Genomic DNA, 15,220 nt, shown 5'->3' with positions numbered 1-15,220 from the left:
TGTTAAATAATACGTGAGGTTCACACATCATGATATCAGATACTGACTTGAGATGGAGACCGGTCCTGCTGCAGGACTGTTTGTAAAAGAGTGCAGGTTTTCTATCGATCCACATGGTGATGCTACCAGTCTCTGTTTGAATGCCTTTTCATTCAAAGAAATACATTTCAACACATTTTTTTGATAAAATTATAAATGTCAATTTGTGTGTGTACATACAAATTAATTTAATCATGTATGTGTGTACATAAAAATTAATTTAATCATTCTAATAAATCAGAGTTTTATTTTTTCATAGAAAACAAGCACAAAAAAAAACAGGCAAAAAGTGTATTACTACCTCTAAAACTCCAAAACTCACAGGCAAGATAATTGTCAAAGGGAACAGACAAGACAAAACAAGAGAAACAAGAAGCTGCAATACATAAAAACATTTTGTCATAGCTCCTGTCAGCAGTTGAGTCTGAAATAACTTGCCATTTAATGTTATAAGTTGCTTGATAGAAGAAGGAAAGAAGAACTTAGAGCGGTGGTTTGTTCTGCTAAGAGGCACATTATAACGCTGACAAACTGGCTGTTTTATTGTGCACCATGGCTTTGAAAATCAAAACGTTTTTTCTTCCATGCTTTATTATTGCCAGTAACCATTTATGTAACTATTTAATAAATCATGAATGCAAATTGACTTGTTGATTTGTTGCCACAGCCTCGTTTGTCAGCACTCTGTTTTATATTTGTTTGATATGATAGTAATCGTAAGCTCATTTTTGATCGTGTGTGACAGTTTGTATCTGTAATCCCAGTATCGTATTAAATCTTTGAATAAAATATATTATTATTTATAAGATAATATTATTATTTGCAGGCCCTCACAGAGTGAGATCCCATTTTAAGCTGGTAGTTTGGTGCATAAATATTAATAATGAAACGAGCTTGTGGGCTGCAGTCCATCTAGAAAAGCCACAGAGTGAACCTGATTTGCATTCATGGCCCTGCTTGACCCTGGGCTTTAGTGGCCCGGTAATCAGACTGAAGTGCAATTTCGTTTAGCTTTGCTGAATAAATCTGAGATGTGGGTGGCGATCTCAAGTCTGGTTAGAAGTTATATTGAGCTCTTTAGAAGCAAATTATGGTGACAGTATTTGTTAGAGGGCAGCAGCAGTTGCAGGTGGAATAACAACACCAAAAAATCAATTTGCCCACCAGGGTTTGATTAACAAAAACAAGCTGCTGGGTCCCCTTTTAACCTGCCGTTCCTCTTCCTCTCTTTGCAGTGTGTCTGCTGGAATAATACTTTTTTTTTAAACACAAACAAATAAAATATATATGCACATATCAGCTGAAATAATGAAGCTCTAAAAGCTGGAAAAGACCTCAGGTTCGGGTAATAAAGCGGATTGATTAGGGTTACAGCAGAATATCATGCACACAGTTACGTGATTGTCATACTAATGGGATGTCATGCAATTTTAAATGGTAGCCTGCAGTTCCCAAAACCACATCCACAAATTTTGTCATTATGTAATCTCTGTTTCCAATAGTTTTGTCCTGCAGTTGAATGATGAATGATTCTCTAAAGATTGGAAAGTTATTATAAATGTATGAAGCTGCTATGAGTTGCAAATGAGTCATTATAGGCGACTGCCACCGGATAAGATATTGCAAGAACTCACATAACATCTTGATGCCATCTGAACCATCGTAATTTCGTTAAATAAACACCTGGGAAGCCCACACATAAATGGGTTTGGGTAAATTTCCAACTATATACAGAAATTAAAAAATAGGTTGTCCTACATCAATTTTACGTAGGTCAGTGCTGCAGCTATGAGCACAAAGGCAGAAAGGGAAAGAAGCATGAAGACATAAGCAATGTTATAGTATCCATAGGTTAGACTTGAGTTAAAATGAAGATATTATGTGTAAATAATCCTAGTCACCCATTTATTATCGTTATTCTGATAATCAGAGTTGTTTTTTTTGTTTTTTGTTTTTCAAATCTGATAGCCCATAAAATAAATAAATGTAAAATATTCTACTTTGGCTCTGATGTAGCATGTAATCTGCAAATTAACTAGTAACTACCCACTGAGCAAAAACACATCAAAAGACGTCAATTCAACGTCTTTGCAGGCGATGAACAGACTTCCACTGGAGAGCCAGATTTAAAGTTTTTTTAACCTCTTTTTTACACGTCTTTTCAACGTTCATTATTGATGTCCAAGTGTCATCCAGGTTTCACAATTAAAGATTTTAAAACGTAATTGTAGATATCTTTTCAACTTCAGCAGCAAAAGATGCAAGGTAGACTTGAACCCTGAGCCTCAGCCTCCTGCATGAGGCCTGCACTTTACCTGGTGAGCTATTTATCAACTTATGAAATGTTCTGGTCATCCAACCTTGGAATATTTGCCTACCTGATGAAGGCTGGATGGCTAAAGCAAGGTAATTAATGAAAGCTGATACAAAGCTCACCAGGTAAAGTTCATTCTTCATGCAGGCTACTAGACTTGTAGTTCTCGAGACCGGTCTTGGTCTCAAGACCATCCTCAAATGGTGTAGAAATAGCGGTCATGCAATTGCTACACATATTTGATTTCAGCCAATTGATGAAAACATATATAGTGAGTTCACACACAAGACATGCACTGTCTCTGTATTATTGTGCCTGTGGTTGAAATAATACAATCTCATATTTATACTAAGCAGCTGAACCCAGTATGGTGCTTATGTTCTGCAACTCATGCAAAATGGCAAAAAAAAAAAAAGTCTTGGTCTTGATACTCTCTGGTCTTAGTAGTGTCTTGGTCTCGGTTTACAGGCTACTGAAGGCCACAGTTCAAATGTAGGCCTACTCTATGGCTTTTGCTGGATGGAGGAGCCATCATAAAAACTTTAATTTTGAACAACAATAAGTTCTTGAGACATCTGTTGCTGACGTTGAAAATATGTCTAAAATTACATGGTGATATCTTTCATCTTGAAACCTGGATGTCACTTGGACATCAACAATGAACGTTGAAAAGACGTCTGGTACTGCTACTGTGTCGTCCGGAGTTTTATTTTGACACAACTAACCGGTCGTTTTATTTTGTAGTCTGTCTACTAACCGGAAATTGGACTAAATTGAGCCGTTAACTCGCCGCTACGGTCCTCCGCGGCTACATCCCAGAACAGAAGAGGAAGAAAGAGAAAATGGCGACATCAAGTGGCGCAGACATGACATTCAATGGGTTTATACTCGGTTTTTACTCATTATCCAACGCCAGATACGTTAAACTTCAGGGGACTATAAAACCTCCAGATGTTAACTTTCAGTTTAAATACGTGACGCTGGTAATGCTATGGTAAATATAGTTGTTATTCACCAATGGGTTAATGTTTATTTTATTTTGTAACACACACAAATAAATGTACACGGTACATGTAAGGGTGAGGGGCGGGAACATCTGGGGAGGCAACCAGGAAATACTCCTAGACCATCCCATCTAACAACGGTGGACGAGGCGCTCAAAGACCTGCTCGAAGGACCCGGCCCCCGTGGACCGCAAAGGCGAGGTCATTGAAGGCTGCATCCCCTGAATTTGGACACACCCAAAGTTTCGGCACTCTGACAACATTCAGGTCGCAGTATGTCAGATAAAACGGAGATTAATCTAACTGGAGTCCAACAAAGTCAAGGCGTGTGGCTTGTTAAGGTTTGTCCACTGAAAGAGAATTAAATTATCAAATCACACAATTGTTTTATATGCTAACAGCAGGTGAATCAACCCAGCGGCATTTACAGGTGTCTTCCGGTTATGATACGTAACTAGGGATGACCCTTTTATTTCATTTTAAAGTATGTTGCTTTTAAAAACTGTTAAATGATGATTTGTGACCAATTAAGTTTCAGTGACACCGGAAGTAACCGTTAACCTGGCTAATTAAGCTAGCCTTCTTTATCGGTTCAACTAACGTTAGCTAGTAAAATGACTTGGTTATCAATGTGAAAATGTACTATCTGATCAGAGTTCATCCTTAAAGCTCTGGTGGAGTAACATGCTAAGTTAGTATGTGTGTGTATAAACCATTGGTGGCCTTAATAATGTAAGTGCCATCTTTCGTCACCAGGTTCCCAAGTATTTATCTCAGCAATGGGGCAAGGCCACAGAAAAAGGAGAAGTTGGAAAGATAAGCATTGCAAAGTATGTTATTAACATCTTCATTTATAAGGCTTTAAAATATGTGTGTGTATGTATGTATGTGTGTTTGTGTTTAAATCCTGTCCTGATTATCATTATTGTTCTCATCCACCTGACAGGAAGCAAGGCAAAACAGAGGTAAGACAGCTTGTACAGTAGGCAAAATGTCATGTCACGATTATCCTGTCCAACACTACTGCAATTCACAGTATTAGCCTTAAAGCCTCAAATTAAAAACTCAAATTGCAGTAAAACATGCTGAAATCATTTTAAAGGGGCTCTATGTCACAAGTTGTAGGAATTTACATGTATTATTCAGTTTTTTATTGGCTGTAATGTGAGCAGATTGTAACATGACTTGAAAAATGAGACCTTCCCCGTATGTGTCTCCTGCCTGTACAAGCCTGTGGACAATTTAAGTTGTTTTATTCTGCTGGACTGTGGATTTCTTTGTGAAGCACCTGGGTTTACTTTACTTTACTTAAAATTCCCACAGAGCTCCTTTTAACCTGACGTTTTGTTAGGAAACAAATATTTTTATGACATCACAGATAGCACACATTTATTGTAAACAAAACAATCAATTAATCTTAAATAAGTCTTCGTAAATCATAAGATCTTGCACAATTAAGGAATAAATAAATGATGGTCATGGTCAGTCTTTCATTAGGAATCTGTAGTATTTATACACATTTTAATATAATATAGGGAGAATTCAAAATAGATCAGAAAACCAATATAGGACTGTATGTCAGCGAGCTAGGCTTTTTACCAGTCATTCATATTAAGGATTAGGATATTCATGCTTATCCAGATTCACTGTTATCCCGATAATGAAAATTCACCATGATCAACTTATTGTGATTGTTTTTATTGCAATCTGCGATAAACTCTTTTATCGTCCCATCCCTATTGTACCCTAAGCCTGTAGTACAACTTGCCTAGGTGTTACATGACAGACACGTTTACTTTTAATTAGTACTGCACAATTAATTGCAATGTAATCAAAATTGCAATATGGCAAAGTGCAATATCTAAATCAGAAGAAGCTGATAAAAGCAAAATGTGTAACAAACAGCATTATAATGAAGTACTTTAGTGCTGAAGAGATGTCCTGGCCTACAAATCTCCAGATGTAAGAAAACATATTTGTTTAGGAGAGACTCAAACAAATGTCACAACGTCAGGATTATTTTTTTTTTTTACAATGAAAATTGTGATGCAGAAATGATCATTCCCACTAAACAGGAATCATATCGCAATCATGATATCTGCCAAAGAAATGTTTTTGACCACATCATGCAGCCCTACTTTTAATTAGCTTTTAATGATAGTGTTCACCCATTCATATTGCCTATTTTGCAGCTTATTTGCCATATTTTTCCTCTTCCTTTCTTCTCTTGTTTTCTTATTCCTTCTGGTATCCCATCACTATTTGCTGCTGTACTGACTCAACTTCCTCACTGCAATCAATACATTTTAACATATGTTTGACCCTGTCTGATGAATCAGACAATTGGCTGTTAATATGACTAGTCAGCAGGGCCTTGACTCAGCTGTGTGTCTCAGGTAAGTTTCAGCCTCAGTGAGGAGCTGACTGCCCTGGGTGCCGTGGGGGAGAAGGATGCATCACTGCAGGTCCCAAGGGATCATCCCTTCACTATGCACACAGTGGGTGGACAGACCATGGCTGTCTTCAGCCAGAGTGACACAGGTCAGTCTCCAACTCCGATGCTTGTCGCTCTGTTTCTTTATTATTTTCTGGGTAACTTCATCTGAAACACGTTTGATAGTGGCTAAAGGGTTTAAACTGAAATAGATCTGACAGTGTATGTGACTCATTTGACGGACCACGGGGAAGTGTGTTTTGTGAGCTAAACAAAAGTCTACATTCCAGACAGATACAATCTAAGACTCGTGCTGTAGGGGTAAAGAAGCTCAGCGGAAAATGAGGCTTTACACAAATGTCTGAAACTGGATTTTAAAGAGAGAGAGAGCAAAGAGATGGGCCAACATTTAAAAATGCATTTTAGACTCCAGACAGAGTTTAGAATTTGGGTATTTCTCTTTACATTTTAATATAACGTATTAGCTGTGCCTTAGAAAATACAGTGGTCTTGTGATGTTGCTAAAACCGACAAAGAGCTTTAAAATGTCTCCTAAAGAATGTTTTGTTAACTGCTGACAAAATGTTTTGATTAAGCTTGATTAAGGAACAAATCCTGGAGCTGTTACGTTGACAACTAAAAGAGAAAACCAGCACTCACTCATGATAGTGTCGCATGACATTACAGACTTAATCGTCCCCAGTTCTTGGAGTTTTCTTGCTTTAATAAATGGCTGGTGGTGATGGATCCTACATTGATTGCACTGTAAAATTAATGAGGATATTCTTAGTGGGTTCTGGAGGACGACTGCTGCCAGGCATGATGTGTCATACATATACATGAGCCAGAGGGATTTGCAGGGATTTGCATCAGACCCAGAGATTAAAATAGCTGTAACTGTATGGTTAGGTGTCTATGAACTGGTGTTCATAGTTTGACTGTAACTTTCTCGTATAGTACCTATAAATGCATGTCATAATGACTTACCTGATATTCTTTTGAAACAATAGACAGAGTAATTAGAGAACATTTTAAATCATTGTTAGCTGTCAGTGAAATGGTATTAATGAAATAAGATAAGGAAAAAAGTTCTTCTAATTCAGCTAAAACTTTAATTAAGTGAAATGGTAAAGGTGTGCACAATTTTCAAATCAGTAAAATGTCAAAAGCAATTCTGTTCCTACCAGGGTGCCGGTGCTCAGTAACACTGAAATAACAGCTTCTCTTAGTATTTTCAGTCACTGCTAAGGGTGTGTGTAATTGGGTGTTTTTGGTATAAAAACATAAGCATGTCGGAGCATGCCCAAATCATGGCCAAATTAGTTTGATGCACAAATTCAAACTGGGTGGCAAGTTACCAAAACTCTATCTAAAGTGGAAAGTGAGAAACTAAATGGAGCGAGAGTGACAGGATGGTGTGTATGTATAGAGTAGAGCTTTATACAGCGAGAGCTCAGAGTAATCCATAAAGATAAAATGTACATCTTGGATCTGAAACAAAAATGGTTAAATAGACAAATCTAAACTGCTCAGTTCATCTGAGATATGCTTTGAGTTCTGTGCTAGAAATGGTGCATGTGGATGACAGTGACAATAGATTTTTTTTGCTCAGGATAATGAGCTGTTTTTCTGCCTCAAGTGTTTTAAATATCGATCTGGCTGATGTGGTTGACCACCATAATTCCCTTTCAATGGCTATAAGGTTCAGATGCCAGTGCAGTCATTTGTTAAATTTCCATGTCTGAAGTTAATGTTGATTGCAGATATTTTGTTGTGTTTAAGTGCATCTTCGGACAACTTTGGCGGTTCAGATCTTGAGCGAATCTAGAGTCCATTTCATACAATAATCATTGTGTTTTCACTTTTTATTCTCTATGATGCAAGCAGGGTCTTGTCTAGGTTGCATGTTGCCTGGTGTTGAAGAGGATCACAAAGTCAGCCCAGTGTGTGAATAGGTTTCAATCCAGTAGGGAATCCTTGATTGGTGTGATGTGTGAACTTTGGCCTACTTCTACAAATGAGATCAGTGTCAAGCATTGTACAAGGAGCAATGGGAAATCATTGTGAATCAGCTACCTCGTTGATTAGAATTATGAGAAACAGGAAATCATCAGAATAATTTCCCCATTAGGCAGCTGAGCAGAGGGTACAACAAGGTACAGGCAAACCTAGGACACATGAACTAGATTATCTCTGTTCGCAGCAGAGCACGTAGCAAGAGAAACATCTCAATAATGACATTCGCTAAGGTTGAGTTTCTGAACTACTTTTACTGTGGATGTACTGAAATTAAAACAAATAGACAAAACTATTTAAAAGTGAACCTTCAACCTCTCTTTTCAGTTATTTTTTTCCCAGCCCACAGAAGCAAATCAGTTCCCAGTTCGTGCTCAGCTTTACTCGCCCATAATGGATAAAAATATCCTCCAGCATTTTGAATCAGAGAATATAATGCAGTCCTTTTTAAAAATGTTGAATGAACCTTGTGTTGAACTGTGTAGGAATGAAAATTGAATTGGAGTAAAGAAATAGTTGTGAAGTAGATTTACTAATGACACTTCAGGAGAGTAAAAAGAGTCATTTTAAATGTATATCATTATAATAAATCTTCCCTTCTCTCTCGCTGTCTGCCTTTGACAGTCTAGCATTAGATAAGATGCGCTTTCTCTACGCTTGCTGACCAATCAGTGAGACCGTGACGACAATGTGACTGGAACAAAAGTAACAAAATGTGTTTAGTTTTACATATGTTGCCATTTTGATTATTTTGTATATGTTTGACAGGCTATTCTGTCCATCCTTTTTATATTGATTTAGGTTAGGCTAAATAACAGAACAGCTTAAACCCCTATCACACTGGACAAAACATCCACCCACATCTGGCTTTTGTCTTTAATCTGAAAGGGTACAGTCGACGTTCACTTCAACCTCAGTGACCCTGCAGTGGTCACGGGCGTTTATCGGCTCCATCTCTGATTGACTGCGATGAAAACGCTACACCTGGGTGTGCACGCTAATTTTCACCCCTTTTCAGGCTTGATTCAATGATGTGTGTTGAAGTAAAGGACGCTGGCTGGTTAATACTTTTCCACACACATCTGTTCAGTCAGAGGTTGAAATTCATTCAGTCATGCCCGATCCTTGCCAGCTGCCTGATCAGTGCTGTGCATGTGCAACTCACGACAGAGATGAGAAAGAAGCTAGATGTCTCACTCCTTAGCTACTTCCATCATCGGCTCCAGAAAAAACGACGCGTCTAATTTAACATTTTACTGATGAGGCCTTTTTAAAAACAAGTTTTAACATCTTCTGGGTGAAGTCTGATGAGGTATATGATCCGGTGCTTTCTACTGTTCCCTGTTTTTCCTCTGTGTTCGTGATGACAAAAAAAACAAAAAAACAAACAAAGCCAAAACTGTCTATGAGCAGTGGGAAAGGAGTTAATCGTCTACATTTAGCAGGTCATCCTGTGTTTAATAAATTGCATTTACATGCCATTTTTGGTGTAAAAATTACATTTATGTCAGTTTAATGGAACATAGTCCCACAGCAACACAAACTACACCCTCCAAAATGGCCATACAGTCGAATCAGTACTGCTAGAAAACAGTTTAAACAAAAACTGAACACTATAACCTTCATGAATGTAGCATCCTTGCAGGACTGTTGTATTTAACGGAATTAATGTTAGTCAGGCTTACCTAAAAAAACTGGCAACTGAGTGTATAACTACAGCCAAAACGAAAAGGAAATTCGAGTTTTGAATTTCTGTATGTCAGTGCCAGGACAACAGATGATTTCTCATCAGCTACATTTCGTGTCTTTGTCAGCAAACTGTGCCTCAGTAAGTAATGCAAATTGAAACGAAGCATTCTCTTCATCAGGGTGCATCCTACAGCCACAAGTTTATTCTATCACCGCCCTCGTGCTCTTTAGCTTCACCCACACTTGCATGTGCATTAATACCTCCTACATGTGATAATGGATTTTTCTGCCTCTCCTTTTCAAGTTATTTTTTTCAATTACCCTCAGGTTTTTTCACCTGCAGAAAACAGCTACACTTCAAAAGACACTGCACTGATAAATCGTGCCAAAATTATGTTTATAAAAGGTGAGAAATAAATTCTTACTGTCAGAGAGCATCACCTGTATAATATTCCTGTATTTGAGAACGTGGAAACATGGCATTCAGGAGGCGTAATAAAAAACAAACCTCCTGTTCTTTTTCTTAAGCTGACAGTGCTCCAGATGGCCCGCTTGACTGTGAAAGTGCACTGGAAACAAGAAGTAGGATAATGTCCTCTGAGATGTGGTGGTGTAGTCTCTATTTACCTGACCGACGCTGAGCTCCACCCCCACTCGCCCACATGAAGGTGTATTGTATGACACCGGTCTCCCACTCACTTTCCCACAGTCTCGCTCTTTTATACAAACACGCACGCACACACACAGAGCAGCCTCCCAACACCACTGTACGTGCACACACACACTTGCATCGGTTTGATCTGCACTTGCACTTTCACACTTTCGCCTCACACCTACTCAAATTTTCACTGGTTCTTGACACCTCGGACAGAGCAGAGCTTTTAAAAGAATTGGATTTATAAGTGAGAAATCTGTTGGAATAGATGATTATGTAATTGCTTTATCACCAAATATACTGAAAAGCGATGTTATCCCATATATATTTTAGATTTATTTTAATAATCAATGTAGGAAATCAATGTAAACAGTTAGTTAAATGTTAAGTATATAACCACTATTGGCTCCTTTGTACACACAGAGTCTTACACATAAATACTACAGTGTTAGTAAATAACACTGTGGTGTAGATATAAGTAATAAGTAGTTCTACTGTTATTACATTCTTATTGCTACTATTCTACTACAGTACCACGACCACATAATGGGCAAATAAACACATTCTCTACCTCCCTGCTTTGGATTTTTGCAGAATAATGAAGATAAACTAAATGATGAGTTGAGTTGAGAAGATAACTTCTGTAATGAAATCAAACCACCATAGGGCCAATTGGGATCTTTTTTTTTTTTCAAAACAAAACAAAAACCTGTCTTTGGGGACGTTTATGGTCCAAGATGCTTTATGTAGAGCACATTCAGACATACAGTGAGGGACATATCTTTTCTAAAATTATAATTACAGCGCTACTATCTGTCCAGTTGGGCCCACTTGCATATCTTTTATAGGGATATATACCCTAAAAATATTGTTTCTCAGATGAAATGTTTACTGGTTCGTTATATTGCTTTTGAGTTAACTACATTCATAATGGCAGTGATAGTCTGTTAAAATAGCACACTATCAATATAAAAACAATTTAAAAAGAAAACTTGGATTTGAATTGTTTTGTGACCAAACAAAGCAGAAGCATTTTTTCCCTACTGAACAGCCAAATTGGGCTGGACCAACTCCATCTATGTCCATTTGTTAGGAAATATGTAATCCAGCCAGTCACACAGTGTCTAATCCTTATAATCCAAACATTTCAGACTCTGTATAATTCATTCCTCCACCGCTCTTATACAAATATTCAATGAGCCAACAATAGCAGAGGTTGCTAATGGTGACCATCAGTGATTGATACCTACACGAATGGTGTCTGACATGGCTTTTGTACTGTAAGGCTGCTAGCTAAATGTTCCTCCATTATTTCCTCTCTCGTTGTTCTGCTTTGTTCCGGCGAGGACCAGGTATTGATTAAGAGGTTGCTAAGCAACAGGCTTAGTTGCCACAGAAGCGTGCAGGCGAGAACAGACAGCCAGATGTAATGTACTACTCTGTTGCAGTATGACTTTTCCTTCAGCTGCCTCTGTAAAGCTTTTCACTTAAACTTTGCAGTCCTTCAGTCCTTTGAAATGACTCAAAAGCACAGTGTCTGCATTCATTTTGAATGACTTTGAAAGGTTTTATCCTCTTTAATTGATAAATATTTATAAAAATGTTCAACTTCATCTTTCTAAAGTCAAAGACTGACTATCAAGATATTATTCTGCCTGACATCAAATGTGATGTTCACTGTTGCTTTAGACATATCAAACTTGTCAAACAATGACTTTTCTTTTAGATATTTTAGATTTTTAGACTAGACAAGATGCCAATACTAGAATTTTATTTGAAACCATTCTAGTCACTGAAATAAACCCCAATCTAAACCTGTAGTGGCCCCAGCTACTACAGTATACAGTAGTTTTATAGTTATTTACCTTGTTAGTTTCTATGCTGTAGCGGCTGATCAAACTGAGACGCATCACTAGAGACGTGTCACCAACAAAAAGTGTCGGTAGCAAAACCATTGTTTTCCTATGGTATGGCGCGCTTGGCGTGTGCTCCTTTGTTGCACCATGTGTCGTGTTTCTCTAGAGATTTTTAGAGATTAAAATACTTGAAATTTTTCAGTGCAAATGCCACAGTAACACTGCTTTTTCCATTAATCACATTTGATTGCTTGGTAACAAACTCAACCCCAAGAGGCTGTGCCTTTAGCGACAAGTCTTGGTGCGATCAGTGCCTTAGGTGTTAGAGCTTAACACTCAAAACCTTCCTAGTCTGCTTCACTAGGACTGTGTGGTCTGATCAAAGTGAAACAACACTATACTGTCAGCAAACTACTCTTTGACTACTCTACTTTGATTAGTGCATGAACAGATGTGACATTACATTTTCCCTGCTAATGACTTCATACCACTAAAACACAAGCTCTGGCTGGAAATTAAGTTTTTATGTAAGACTGAATCGCTCAAAGTATTGATTTTTTTATTCATTTTTAATAGATAAAAAAAGTTTGAAGTGCCTTTTAAAAGATTACACAGGTGTCTGTCTGCAGCCTAAATACATGAACTCTCTGATTCTGGGTCAAATTTGGATAAATTTGGCAAATGGCACAGTTTTTTTTTGTACTGCAATGAAATTATTTTAAATCCATCCATCCTGCAAAATTGATGAGAAAACTCAATTTCCTCAGAAAGTTGAGATAATTAAAAATCGATGGCCGTAACAAGTCGTTGTTACATCATCCGGCAGACTCCTGGGTTTCAGTCTTGAGATGTTTGGGAATATCAGACCATTTTCAACAACCTATTTATATGCAAATTTTGCATATTTGCGTGTAACAAATACAGAGTATGAACACCAGACTTGTTAAAAAGGCCAAATATCGCAGAAAGGTTTCTTTGTTTGGCAGAGGTGGAAACATTTCAGAACTGATAAAAATAGATAAACAGTGCAGTGAAAACAGATGATTGAAAAAAAACAGCAGATCAAAACATCAAATTTTTGTGAACGTATTTGAAACTGACTGATGCTCTTCTAACTAGGTCACCTCTTCTTGCGCAGTAAACGCCACTAACTGTTCATCTTGTTATAGCAATTTCTTATATTTACATAGTGGATGGACATTCACAATAATTAGCATTTTCTGTGGAAGATTTCCAAAAAAATCAGACCTTTGGGTATGTAATTTGCAGTACATTTGGATGGAAACCAAACTTTGAATACCTGGAAAATATTTCAAGAACACAACTATGCCAGGGGTTGGCCGATATGGCTTTTTCAGGGCCAATACTGATTATTAGAAATTAAGGAGACTGAAAACCAATATCTGGGACCAATATTTATTTGCAGTAAATATGAAACTCTTTCTTCCAAAATTTACCAGTGTTGAATAAACCTAAGCACAATTTACGCAAGCACTGCTCTTGAGTACAGTTCTCAGGTACTTCACTTGAGTAAAGTTCCATTTTCAGCTACTTTATACCTCCTCTCTACTACATTTATATTTTAACTTTAGTTACTAGCTGCAGATTCAGATAATTCAGTGATCGGAGGCTATTAATTGTGAAGTGTTACTAATCAGATATTGTTGTGGGTGGTACAGTGTGTGTGAGAGGATGGAGAGCACAATTTTAAATTAGATCATTTTATCAGCAATCTGACAGAAAACTCACCAATAACAGTAAATGGAAAAATGCTGAATATCAGCCTCTACCCCTACTCTATAATTAAGATGTGGCTTCATCACACAGCTTGATAGAGTCACCAACTGTTCAGGCCCACTGACGAATACTCAGCTGTTATTCAAACCAGGGACCAGCCACTCACAAGCTGCAATGTAGAGGTCTGGAATCAGGCTAAATACAAGAAGCAGATATCTAGTAATATTTGTACAGTTTGTTTGAAATGGAAAACTGCTGTTGTCCTGATGTGTTATCATTTCAAATCCTTGTTCTGTAGTAACATCATGTACAAAACCATTGGAACTGTGCTTCCTGTTGGATCCTGGGCAGACTGTCGTAGGTGTTTTATTGAAGGAGTGTGGCTGGCTTAGCTTTGTAGGTTCATTCCAAAAGTGTGGCTCATGAATTGCTGAGGGTTTAAAGAGGAATATCTCTTGACTGGGTACCTCTTGAAAAGCACGACTTTGTAGTCAGACGACACTAACAACACATGCTTTCAGGACTATATCCGACTTCATTCACAAAGACTCAGGCCTGCAGTGTGAATTGTTGGCGTTCTTCTCCAGCTTTCGGCAGATCCTCTCGCTGTACCGGTAGCTGAGCACTCAAAGCTTTACGGTTGGACTGCTTCCACTGCAGACGTCAAGGAGAGCAGTTTCGGTGTTTTTTTAGTGGAGTTGAGGCTGTGTTCTCCCTTCTTTAATCCAAAAGGGAGGCTTCAGAGTTCCTGCTGTCGGAGAGCGCAAGCCTCTCGGGCAAACTTGTTGTCAGAGCTGGTTGAAGCTGTCAGCTCTCTCCTGATGCTCTGCTCTCTTTCATGGAAAAAATAACATTCTCTCACACTATAAGTATCATAGGTAATGTTTGAGTTTCTTGCCACCCTGACATTTGTTTTGCAGCGTGCGTTATCCATGGAAATTAGCTCTGCGCTCTTTTCCAACAACTCCTCTTCTCATGTTTATACAGTTCTTCACATTCACACTGGCAACAACACATCAAGAGTGTAAGAATGCATTGTTTCTTATCATTTCATCAATGCAAAAAGCCCTGATGTATTAATCCATTGTACAGATTATTAGCTGTGTTGTTCAACTCAATGAACTATGTTAGAAGGAAAATATTGAACATATAGTGCCTGTTTAGAAGATGATGAGAGAATAGCTTCATCTGCTCTTCCTGCCTTTAAGTTGCACCTAATGCAGCCAATGGAACAGTCTTGTGATCAATCTGGACGCTTTAATTTGTGGTGCTCTTGAATTGTTATGCTGACAAGCAGTGATTGTGATAATGCTACATTGCGAACAACAAACCCGTATTGAAATAATTATAAAAGGAAGCTCGCCGCTGAGAGACCATCTGTGCACTGTGTGCATATCTCAGTCATCATGACAAGATATTTTCTGGTGCAACAAAGACCAATCCTTGACACACAGATCCCAACAATCAAAGCTACAA

At 38.0% G+C, this 15,220-nt stretch overlaps 1 protein-coding gene across 1 annotated transcript in view; it reads left to right on the top strand.

Annotated features, from left to right (window-relative positions):
* Positions 1-3,405: 3,405 nt before the first annotated feature.
* Positions 3,406-15,220, top strand: part of LOC311262222 (general transcription factor IIF subunit 2-like) — a 44,591-nt gene continuing 32,776 nt past the window's right edge. The window contains exons 1-4 of the mRNA XM_084361477.1: positions 3,406-3,698; positions 4,114-4,187; positions 4,304-4,322; positions 5,754-5,898. Coding sequence (XP_084217603.1) covers positions 3,633-3,698; positions 4,114-4,187; positions 4,304-4,322; positions 5,754-5,898 — 304 coding nt within the window. The 5' untranslated portion in view covers positions 3,406-3,632. The remainder of the gene's footprint in view (positions 3,699-4,113; positions 4,188-4,303; positions 4,323-5,753; positions 5,899-15,220) is intronic.

This window comes from Pagrus pagrus (assembly GCF_965226575.1).
Source record: "Pagrus pagrus genome assembly, chromosome: 9".
NCBI classification, from domain to species: domain Eukaryota; kingdom Metazoa; phylum Chordata; class Actinopteri; order Spariformes; family Sparidae; genus Pagrus; species Pagrus pagrus.
This window is presented reverse-complemented; position numbering and strand designations above follow the sequence as displayed.